The 11,778-nt window shown below is 56.8% G+C and overlaps 1 protein-coding gene across 2 annotated transcripts; it reads left to right on the forward strand.

Moving 5' to 3' along the window:
- Nucleotides 1-4,632: 4,632 nt before the first annotated feature.
- LHX5 (LIM homeobox 5) lies at nt 4,633-11,778 on the forward strand. 2 transcript variants are annotated; one of them, XM_054173218.1, is made up of 5 exons: nt 4,633-4,831; nt 6,983-7,228; nt 8,313-8,568; nt 9,845-10,010; nt 11,411-11,778. In XM_054173218.1, exons 1-5 carry the CDS (start codon nt 4,659-4,661, stop codon nt 11,776-11,778), a joined length of 1,209 nt encoding a protein of 402 aa, XP_054029193.1. In that variant the 5' UTR covers nt 4,633-4,658. The 2 variants fall into 2 exon arrangements, with proteins under 2 accessions (XP_054029193.1, XP_054029192.1); XM_054173217.1 differs by having other exon boundaries at nt 6,983-7,206; nt 8,291-8,568.

The raw sequence follows: 11,778 nt of genomic DNA on the forward strand, positions 1-11,778 counted from the left end.
TTTTTTTTTTTTGTACCGTGGGTTATATTTACACCCAAAACAAAATAATTACACTTTTGTTGGAGAGAGAGAAAGCTGGTGATTAGGCTGTGGCTCTTTGCAGCAAACCCTTTCTCAGTGGTACACCAGGACAATTTTTCACGGCTGGGTGAAATCAGACGCGGGAGGTAATGAATCCTGTGAGCTATTTAAATTTACAATTTGTAACGCAGTCACTCAGAAACGCCGATGGCCCGGCGAGGAGATGCTTGCTGGGTTTGTTTAATGTTAAAAACCTGCGCCGTCCCCCCTCTTACCGGGGGAACGCGGGGAGGAGAAGCCTCACCCGCTCCCCGAACGCTTCCCCCACCGCCGGCAGCAGCCCAGCTGAGAAGCGCGGAACCCACGGCACTCGGGGCTCGGCTTCTACTGGCAGGGCAGAGCCGCGGAACTGCCGCATCCCACCGCACCCGGCTCTCGGCTTTCCCAGGTCGGGCAGAGCGGTGGAACCAGACCCCTCTCGGCGCTTCTTGGCGTGCCAACCCCCCACGCCCCCCATAAAAAATATAGTTGAAAATCTCAACCAAGTGGTCGGCGGAGCATCTTAACAGATAGATAATTAATTACAAAACACAGGGGGAATATGCAAACCGCGTATTACAAATTCTACAGGGCTTAACTGATTGGAAACAGATTATTATCTTGTTTGTCTTTTGTCTGTTTCACTTATCCCTCTGCCGTCTGCTGTGTTGTAAGTTGATACACTTTATTCTTGAAAGGGAATTGGAGTTGGGTTGTTGGTTTGGGGTTTGTTGTGGGTTGGTTTTGGTTTTTTTTTTTGGTTGGTTATTTGTGGGGTTTGGTTTGGTTTTGTTTGTTTCGTAGAGTAAATTCCATCAACATCTTGCCTGAGCGACGCTCCTGCTGCTGCTGCTGCTGCTGCTGCTCCTTGCGTTACCCTGTTAAAACACAATGGGTTTATTAGTTAGATATAGATGGATATGATGGGCCTCAATTACCGTCTGGTACCGTGGGGGAATGTGGGATGAGGTGGGGTTAAGGGGAAATTACTCGGGGGTTGGGGATTTTTCCTTTCCCCTTGGCTTTATTTCTTCCTTTACGTTCAAACGAAAAAGCTAATCGGGCCGGGCAGAGGAGAGCGGGACGCCCTGGCATTGCCTCCTCATTGCTGCCAGGGATGCCAGGGGGTCCTGGCTGCCGGTACAGGCATCACGGCGGGGGAAACCGACCCGCCCGAGGAAACATCTGTCTGGGAAAGAGAGGTACCGAGGGCCACAGAGGTGTTCGAGGCCGTGGAACCGGGATGTGAGAGTGTGCAAGGCGAAGGTTGCTCCCACACGTCGCCTGCCGCTGTACCGATCATCCCTACCAACCAGGGCGTCCGTACGATGGTCCATAGCAGCCCGTCCCGCCGTGGGACCGTGGCCCACGCTTGCAGCATCCCACTGAGCAGCCCCACACTGGGCCGGGCCGTTGGGGCTCAATGGGGTTGCCGGAGCTGCCCCCCGCGTCCGCGTTTTTCCGCGGGAGCGAGAATTCTGTGGGGTCTTGCGAGCAAGACGCACGGACATGCCTGTGTCCGTGTGTCTATATTCGTCTACACTCGTGTGCGAACGTGTTTCTGCCCACGCCGAGGCGCGGGTGTACGCGCACGTCCCTCTCGCAACACGTTGGATGTGTTTCAGCCCCGCCAGGTTCTCCCCGGTGAGGGGTCCCCGCAGGGAGAGGGGGCCGCGAGTTGAGCTTGCCTCGGTGCCCCCCAGACCCTGCCCCGAAATTCAACACCATCATGCCCGCCGCAGCAGCAGGGCGACTGAGCGCCGGGCCGGGGCCGCTCCGCACCCACAGAATCCCCCCGAAAAGAACGGGGAGCCCCGAAAAACTCGGGCAGAGCCGCGGGGAGCGAGGTAGCCATCGGTCCAGTGCCTTTTCCTCCTCCTCTTTCGCCTTTCTCTCCCCTTTCTGTCCTTTTTAATTTATTGGTTGGTTTGGGGCTTGGTGGTGTGGGGTTTTTTCTTTTTTTGTTCCCCCTCCCCCCCCCCTTTCATTCGCTCTTTCTCTTTCTTTCTTTCCTTCTGTCTTTGTTTTCTTTCCCTTCCCTCTTCATTTTTCCTCTTTAGCTCCGGCTTTTCTTTCATGTTTTCCGTTCCGTTTCTTTTCTTTTCCATTCTCGCTGTGATTTCTTTCATTTCTCTTCTCTGTTCATTTTTTCCTCTTCCTATTTCCTTTATTTTCCCGATCTTCTTTTTTACCTGCTTTATTTTCCTTTTTTTGTTGTTGTTGTTGTTATTTTTTCTTCTTTCTTTCCTTCTTTTCCCTTCTTTCTTTTCATTTTTCGTTTTTCTTTCATTTTTTCTGTCTCTCTTTCCTGCCTTCCTTTTTTTTTCCTGTTTCCGTTAATTTATTTTTCTTCACTCTCTCCCTTTTTCTCTCTTTTCCCTTCTCCCATTTTTTCTGCCTCATCTTTACTATTTCCTTCTGCATTTTTTCCTCTCTCTTTATTTTTCCCCTCCTCTTTATTTCCTTTTCCTTTCTGTCTCTCTTTTTTCCCCCTAGTTTCTTCTCTCTGCATTATTTCGATTCTCACCCTTTCCACCAACACTCCTAACTAAGGGCACACACAAAACCTTCTCCACTTCCCCGCCGATGCCCTTGTGCCGGTTGCTGAGAGTGTTTTGTGCCGTTACCGGGAGCGTTTCCGCGGTTTCCCGTTGCGGAGCCGAGATGCTAGGCGGCTGTCGGCCCGGGGAGAGCTTTGCCCGAGCCCTTCTCCCTCAGGGCTCGGGGGAAAAACATCAAAATAATTCTAAATGTAGAGGTTTGGGCTGAGGAACGAACAAGGGGAGGGAGAGGAGGTCCGGCCTTCACCTGCCCGGTCTCCTTCCTCCTCCAGTGTCGACCCATACGTTCCCCAGATGCCGGGTAAACGGTGGGGGGAGAAGCGGCAGGGACGCTTTCCACCCTCTGGGAGCTGCGGGCTGAGGCAGCGACCTCCCGGCCCCATACATAATAAACCGTCACCCCAAATGACCGTCCCCCCCAACCCCTGGCGCCGGGTCCAATCCTGCTCCGTCCCCTCCATTTACAGCTCCGCCGCATCTGCAATTAAAAAGAAAAACCAGTGTCCGAGGGGGAAGCCCCTACCACCCCTCCCCGGGCCACCTCTGCCGACTTTATCTCTCTCTTCCCCCACCGCCCGGGGTGTACCGACGAGTTCCACGGAGCAAGAGAGGGGACAAGAAGACAGCAGGCCCGGGGGACAAAGCCCGGGGTGGGGTAAGGGGGATCCGGAGCGGTGCCGCATACCTCCGCGCACCGGGGGAACTTTTCAATCCCTCCACGCTGCCGGCCTCCTCCCCTTCCCCTCCTTCCCTTCCCTCCCCCCCGCCCCCACTAAAATCCACCCCCCCCACACAGACTTTTCCCGCTTGTTGCTCCTCCAGACAAAAGCATCTCCCCGTCCGTCTGCAAAAACAACATTAAACACTAACCCCCCACCCCGCAAAACCGAAAAGGAGTTACTGAGCTCTCCTAACCCGACTCAGGACCCTCCCCGCGCATTCGTTTCAAAGAACTAACACAAAATTAAAGGCGAAATAGGGGGAAAGCAGGTTTTTTGGGGGGAAGAAACGAGTTGGGTTTGGGGTTTGGTTGGGGGTTTTTTGGGGGGGGGGGGAGGGGGGCAGTGGAGACCAGAGTTTTTTTGGAGGGGAAAATAGATTTTTGTGGGGGGTGGAAATAGATTTGTTTGGGGGGCAGCCTGTCATCGTGTCCTCCCTCCAAGCCCCCCAGCCCCCCAGGCAGGTGCATACTCACTTGGCGGCACAGGTACAAGCCACCCTCAACAATAGAGGCGCGTTGTTTTTTTCCCTCTGTGCCAAGCAGAAGGCAGGAGCCAATTTAGATATGCTATAAATTAAGAGGTTGCCATGGTTACCGCCACCCCATTGGTCCCAAGCAGGCCGACGCGGGTCCCTCCGTCACCAAATCTGAATAAGGATGCGCGAATTACTAAGGCGGGGGACAAAGCTGGCGATGGGGACAGCATGAGAGTGGCGGAGCGGCGGCGGCGGAGCAGAGCGAGGCCCCGGGGCTGCCGGCTGCAGGGGGGGGGTTCATGTACCCCTCCCGCCGCGCCCGCTGCCGCAGAGCCCGCCAGCAACGCTCCCGCAGCTCCCGGGCCGCTCCGGAGGGACCCGGGGGGTGGATTTAGGGGTGGTTTTTATTCTTCTAATTCTTATTCCTATTATTATTATTATTATCATCATTATTTCTCGGGGGTGGTTCGGATTTTTTTATTGCTATTTTTTTTGGGCATCGTTTTTTTGCCTCCCACCACCGAGACTCCGGAGAGAAGAGGGGGAAGAAGTTGACAGCTGGTCCGTTTCTTAATTTTTTTTTTCCCCTCCTTATTTCCTCTTCGGTTTGTTTTGAATCGTTGCTCTGATTTTTTTTTTTTCCTTATTTTTCCCCGTTCTTTTTTTCTTTTTTTTCCCCCCTCTTTCTCTCATTTTTTTCCTTAATTTTTTTTCTTTTTTATTTATTTTTTCTTTTTAAAAAATATTTTTTTTTTCCAATACGGTTTCGCCCTGCCGTTTCTTGCCGCCGGTGCGGGGCTGGTTTCTCCTCTTGCTCTTCTCCATCCCCCGGCGGAGGTTATGATGGTGCATTGTGCGGGCTGCGAGAGGCCGATTTTGGACAGGTTCCTCCTCAACGTCTTGGACAGAGCATGGCACATCAAATGCGTTCAGTGCTGCGAGTGCAAGTGCAACCTAACCGAGAAATGTTTCTCCAGGGAAGGCAAACTCTACTGCAAAAATGACTTTTTCAGGTGAGTGCGTCCTCCCGACTCCGACAACGGGTACGAAGAGGGTACCCGGCCTCCCCGGGGGTCTCTCCCGGAGCTTTCAAGGGGGATGTCTCTGCTTCCCCTCCCATCCTTCTCTACCGAGGATCGGTACCGAGCCTGCCCCAACTCTCCGGTGGGGAAGCCGCCCCCCGGGCCCGGGGAGCCCCGGGAAGGGGAATCGACGGCTGCACTACGGTCGCTGCTGCAGCCTGAGGTAGGGGCTGCCAGGCTGTGCCCCGCCGCTCAGTCTTCCCATGACCTTGCCTCCGCCGGCACCGGGCCTCGCAGCCCTGTGCTCCCCACAACCCTGCTCCTGGGCCCGGCCTGGAGCTTTTCGCCCACTTCCTGGGACCGCAGGCCCCGGTGAAAACGGTGTCCAAAACCTTGTTTCCACCAGCAGCCCCCGGCGGTGCTTCTTAAACGCCTCTAATGACTGCGATAAGGTGCAGATGAGGAAATTAGGGGCCGGGATGGGAAGAGGGGGGCGATGACTTATGACTCCTAATGCTCTCACTACATCAACGTCACTGGAAGCACCGAGGGAGGCAGAAGTTGTGCCGTGACCGGAGGGGAATAAGGGGGAACTCTACCTAGGCACCCCGGGGCCTGGCAGCCCCGGTTTCCCCAGGGACCGGGCACTGGCGACCCCCGCTCCTGGAACCTGGGGTTATTTGGGGGGTTTTATTGTTGTTTTTTTGGGAGGTTGTTTTTGGTTTGGGGGTTTTGGTTTGGTTTTGTTTTGGAGACCTTTTTTTAGGTTTCTTTTGTTGTTGCTGTAGTTTGCTTTGGGGTTTGGGGGGTTTAGGGTTTTGTTGTTCTTGGGGGGGGGGGGTTGTGTTGGGGTTTTTTTTGTTGTTGTGATGGTGGTTGGTTGGGTGTTTTGGGTTTGGTTTGATTTTTTTATTCCCTGAGGAAATCGTTTGCAACCTGGATCCCCTGGATTTTTATTTCTTTTCCTTAACAAACAAACAAACAAACAAAGGCATCTCCTGGGGAGGGGAAAAAAACATAAAGAAAAAGAAAAAAAAACCCAAACCCAACAAACAGACAAAAGAAAACAACAACAACAAAAAAAACCCAGAGCCAAACCCTCTGCCTCCAGCGAAAGGAAGAAAAAATCTGAGATATCCAAAGCGCTATTCCCGACCAGGCAAAATCCCCCCGGGGCGGAGTGGGACGGTGCCAGTGCCAGGCTGGGGCCCCGGGATGCTGCGGGGAGCGGAGCTCCCTCCGCCGCACCTCCCTTTGTCCGTCGTTCTGGCTCTAGTGAGCCCCGTTTTCTCCCCGGGGTTCTCAGGCCGGTGGCGGGAGGAACCGATAACCCCCCCCGTTCCCCACCGGGGAAGCACCGGTTGAAACGAAATCCGCCCATCCCCGTGAGCTCGGAAGGGAACCTCCACCACCCTCGTCTCCATTCCGGCCCTTCTGGGCTCCAAACAGAGTGGAGAATGCTCCTGTGTGCATGTGTGTCCCGCGGGTGAGGACACCCCAAACTGCGCGGGGGCTGCGAGGGGGTGAAGGCTCTCCTCCTCCTCTTCACCCCAGAGGAGCCGGGGACGCGAATCGCTGGATTCGATGCGAGAAGATGCTGGAGGATCGGGCTCCTTTGGTGGGGTTTTGAGGAGTGGGAGGGGATCAGTATAAAGGGGCTCCCCCACCCAACAGCCGATCGCCACCGGGGCTCCCAGCTCTCTTTTATGTTTTATTTCCTTCAGCCCCCATTTTTTCCTCCTCAGCCCCCCTTTTTTTTTTCGCCTAGCCCCCGTTTCCCCTCACTGGCTTCCGTTTTGCCACCAGCCTGGGTTTTTTCCCCCACACTCCCGTTTTTTAACCCCCAGCTCCCGTTTTACCCGTAGCCCCTGGGGTTTTTTCCCGCTAGTTCACGGGATTTTTTTCCCCCAGGTGCCGTTTTTTTTCCTCCAGGTCTCCTTTTTTCCCTCCAGTTCCCCGGTTTTTTCTCCAGGTCCCATTCCCCCCACCCAAGTCCCAGTTTTTTTCCCCAGTCCCCAGTTTCCCCCGCCCCCAGCCCGTTTTTCCCCCAGCTCTGGCTTTTCCCCTAGCTCTTTCTTTTCCCCCTTCTCCCCCATCAAGCTATCCTTTTCCTCCCAGCTCTTTTCTTCCTCCCCTCTCCAGGAGGTTTGGTACCAAATGCGCTGGCTGTTCCCAAGGGATTTCTCCCAGCGACCTCGTCCGCAAAGCCCGGAACAAAGTCTTTCACCTGAACTGTTTCACCTGCATGGTCTGCAACAAGCAGCTCTCCACGGGCGAGGAACTCTATATCATAGACGAGAACAAATTTGTTTGCAAAGAGGACTATTTGAACTCTCCCAGCCTGAAGGAAGGCAGCCTCAACTCAGGTACGAGCGCCTCAGCCCCACCGCACCTCCAGGGGCTGCATCCTGCCGCTCCACACCTCCAAGGAGGTTTGCTTTTGGCGGGGTGAGGGGGTTGCACCCTGCAGCCAGCTTGACGCCCTCTCTCCTTCCAGTTAATCCGCAGGGAGGGATTTGGGGTGAAAGCCTGTAAATGGGGTGCAAGGGCCTGTGATTCCCCCAGCAGCACGCGTGGGATGAGCCCCCAGCGTCACTGCCCTGGCCCTTACGGCTGAGGGAATGTGGGGTGGTGAGGAATCAGGTGCCCCCACCCTGGGCCTGGCCCCAGAGTCCCCCCCATGCCCCAGACCACCACCACACCACACCCCCGCGAGTGTTCCCAGTCCCCCCGCGCCGTGGGCCTGATCCTTCGCCTCCTTTCACCCAGAGGCAAAGCTCCCATTTGACTTCCTTGGAAGCTGTCTCTGCGCCAGGAGAGCAGGATCAGGCCCACTCCTGCTGTCCCAACCATGCCAGGCGCCTGTGCTCACCCCCTTCCGTGGGCTCTCTCTCCGTCCAGCACCCGGGGCCGGATCCTGCCACGCCAGTCAGTGGGGCCGCTGCTGTGAGCGAGGCGAGTAGAGCTTGGCCTTGGGGGTGGTGGTGCTGGCATCAGGGGCCCCGGGAGGGGGTGGTGGTGGCTGAGGTTGGGGGGTGTGAGCCAGGCTTAAGACAGTGACTGGAGACCCCCCGAGACCCCGACAGGGAAAGGCTGCATTTTTCCGAGCGGCACATCTTTCTTCCCAGTGTGAAAGGCGCGGGGGGAGGACAGGGGGAATGGCAGGGGGAGACTGCAGTGGGCCCGGGGGAATCACCCCCTCCCCAGCTCCCTGCGGTGCGCAGGGCCGGATCAGGAGGTGCTTGACTGGAGCTCTGCTTGATGTTGGGGGAATGATGCATCAGGGGTATCAGGGGGGCAAAGATCTGCACCCCTTGCTGCTCTCCAACACCCCTAAATCCTCTCCTGGGAAGCAGCCGAGCCGGGGAGGGCAGAGGAGAAGGGGGGTTGATCTGTCCCCTAAGTCATCCACCCCCCCACCCCCCCTTCCTCTCTGGGTCTCCTTTACAGTGTCCTCATGTACAGACAGGAGTTTGTCCCCGGATCTCCAGGACCCCATGCAGGACGACACCAAGGAGACAGACAACTCTACCTCCTCGGACAAGGAGACCACCAACAACGAGAACGAGGAGCAGAACTCGGGCACCAAGAGGAGGGGGCCCCGTACGACCATTAAAGCCAAGCAGCTGGAGACCCTCAAAGCTGCCTTCGCTGCCACCCCCAAACCCACTCGCCATATCCGAGAGCAGCTGGCCCAGGAGACCGGTCTCAACATGAGAGTTATCCAGGTAGGGCAGCCCCAGCCCACCCCCCTGCCCCACCATAGCCCTCCCCGCTCGGCAGTGTGATGTCATGGGGCTGGCCGGTGACGTCATCCCTATTTCAGACCAAAATTCTGGTGACATCAGAGCTTCCTGGGGGCGATTTCCTCTCCCAGAAAGCAGAGACTGGGAAAGGACCCGCGTGGGGAGGGAAGGAGAAAGGGTGCTGCTGGGAGCTCCCATAGTTCAAGTCCGTGGGCTCTGGAAAAGGGTTTGGGACACTGAGGCCGGTTGCACGAGGAAGTGGGGGACAGGAAAGCACCGTCTGTGCCCTGCCAGCATCACCCCAAACCCAGCCCTGCGCCTGCCTTATCTTCCCGTGGGTTAGTGGGGATCCCCCATCCCTTAACGGTCCCACCTTGATGGTCCAATTGACCCCATGGGGAGAGATGAAAACCAAATGCTGAGCTGGCCGGACTGCTCCACTGCCTTGGCTTGGCTTCCCTCGGGTTTGTGAGAGTGAGAAGCCAGCGCACTCTGCAGCAGCCCGGCACGCCCTCACCACACCGCGCCCGGGAAGAAAATCCCTCTGGAAATGCCGGGATTAATGGGCTTTAATCGGGGCTTTAATAAGGGAGGACTCCCCGGCTGCGAGTCCCGGCTTCTGGCACAGAGGAGTCCCCAGAGGTTTGGGATATACTCGTTCCCCCGAGCCTGGGGACACAGAGGGGAGTGGGGCAGCGACCCAGACCCCCCGGTAACCCGGGTGAAAGGGGTGCATGGGCTGGGGAGATGCGATTCGGGTGAGGCAGCCGCACCTTCCGCTTCCCTTTTACCCCCACTTTTCCCGGCCGGCTTTGCTACCGGCTGCAGTGGGCACTCGGGTCCCTGCTTCTTGCTTTCCACCACGCTTTGGAATTGCTCTTCACCTTTTTCCTTCCCTCTTGTCCTCCCTTCTTCCCTTTCCCTAAGGGAAAATTCTCCCTACCTCTAGGCTGGGCTCTGCTTTGCAGGGACGGGCAGGCTGGGGATGCTCCTGGTGGGGTGCAACCAGGATTTTAATGAACGTCATTATTTTGTGTGTGCACAGCCCCCAACACTCCCCTCCCCCCTCCCCTCCCGTGCACCTTTCGGGGCTATTAGCAGAGGGGAGAGGGTAGAATCTTAAAAGCCACCCAGATCTGGTTAAACGCGTCCCACGATTTCCATCCAAGATTTCCATCCCTTTCCCCGGGCAGACTTGGGGGGGGGATGGGGGTATCCCCAGTCCAGAGGGTGGGCGCTGACCGCGGCCATGCCGCAGGTCTGGTTCCAGAACCGTCGGTCCAAGGAGCGGCGGATGAAGCAGCTGAGCGCGCTGGGTGCCCGCCGCCACGCCTTCTTCCGCAGCCCGCGCAGGATGCGGCCCCTCGGCGGCCGCCTCGACGAGTCCGAGATGCTCGGCTCGACCCCCTACACGTACTACGGAGGTGAGGGACCGCCCGCGGGGGTTCTTCCCAATCCAGCCTTCCTTTCTCCTTCCCTTTCCCTTTGTTCCTCCTCTGTCCTGCTTCTCCCAGAGCTTCCCCCCCCCCTCCTCCCCCTCCTTCTCCCGCGGCCCCGAGGGGACGGTGAGGGGCGCGGAACCGCCCCACGCAAGCTAAATCGTCCGCGCGTGCACACCCACGAGTGTGAACCAGTTGTGTACACGCACGCACCAACGAGCTATGAAGCCCCACGCGTGAAGCAGGTGTGCGTTCCCACGCGCGTGTACACTCAGGGCTGTGCAATGCTCACCCCAGCGCAGGGATGCGCATCCCTGCACACGCGAGTGCTCTCACCCACACGCACGTCCACGCACACGCAGACACGTCCCCCCACGCCGCCCCCGCGTCTTGCCCCGTGTGTGGCGGGCGGCTGCAGCCCTCTTCCCGCGAACAAAGCTCCAGCTGCGGGGCTTTTGTGCCCCTTCAGGCCGCGGTTGTTCCCGTTACCGCCCGCGTCCCACGGCATATGGAAGGTCACTGCCGCCGGGCCCTCCCCGCCGCCCCGACGGGACGGGATGGGTGCAGTGGGACGGCGCCGCTGTCTCCCAGCTCCCCCCACTCCGGCAGAGGCCCCCAGAAACCGCATTTTCAAAGTTTCTTCCCTGCTGGGGGGGGGCTTCCCAGGCTCCCCTTCCCGCCTTGCAATTAGTTTCTACATCCCTTCCAGGATGCTGAACGGCAGTTTCCCCCAAACCAAGTAGTTTGTCCAAGCTAAAATATTTCCCCATTATATTTCCCCCTTAATACATATGTTGGGGGTTATCCCCCCAGTATATTTCCTTTATTTTTTCCCCTTTTCATTTCATTTATATTTCCTTTCCCCCATCCCCTTTCTATATATTTCCCCCCATTCCCTTTACAGTTCCTTTTCCTCCTTCCTCTGGTATACAGGGAATGAAGGGAAAAAAACATATATGCGTTTTTCCCAGTCCCATTAATTTTTTTACTCATTCCCATTGTATATATATATTCTTTTATATATATATATAATTTATATATATATATTTATCCCCATTCTCTGTATATACTTTCCCCCCATCAACTAAGCATTAAATTGAGCTCATCCCCCCACCTGCAAAGCTGTCCCAGCCCTTGCTCCTTGCCCTCCTGCATCTTCTCCTTTCCAGGCTGAGCAGGGAGAGAGGGTGATGAGCACTGCAGCCCTTAGGAGGGGCTTATTTCTCTCTCAGGTTGGGCTCAGATTTGGGCTCCACATCCCAGAAAGCCAGCACAGCACTTTGGAGGGGGTGGCCACAGCGGTCCAGGGCTGGATGTGGAACACAGTAGGGAGTCCAAAAGGATTTCTTTTGTCCCGGCTCCATCGTTTTCTCCTCCCTCTCCAGATTACCAAGGTGACTACTACGGACCGGGAGGCAACTATGACTTTTTCCCCCACGGGCCACCCTCCCAAGCCCAATCCCCGGCCGACTCCAGCTACCTTCAGAACTCAGGACCTGGCTCCACACCCCTGGGACCCTTGGAGCCCCCCCTAAGCGGACACCACTCCTCAGAAAACCAAAGGTACACGGATATGATCTCGCATCCCGACACCCCCAGCCCCGAGCCGGGGATGACCGGTTCGCTGCACCCCATCCCGGGGGAGGTCTTCAGCGGGGGGCCCAGCCCACCCTTCTCCATGTCCAGCAATAGCGGCTACAGCGGGGCCCTCTCACACCCCAACCCGGAGCTCAGCGAGGCAGCGGTGTGGTAG

This window comes from Dryobates pubescens, chromosome 25, assembly GCF_014839835.1.
Source record: "Dryobates pubescens isolate bDryPub1 chromosome 25, bDryPub1.pri, whole genome shotgun sequence".
Taxonomy (NCBI): domain Eukaryota; kingdom Metazoa; phylum Chordata; class Aves; order Piciformes; family Picidae; genus Dryobates; species Dryobates pubescens.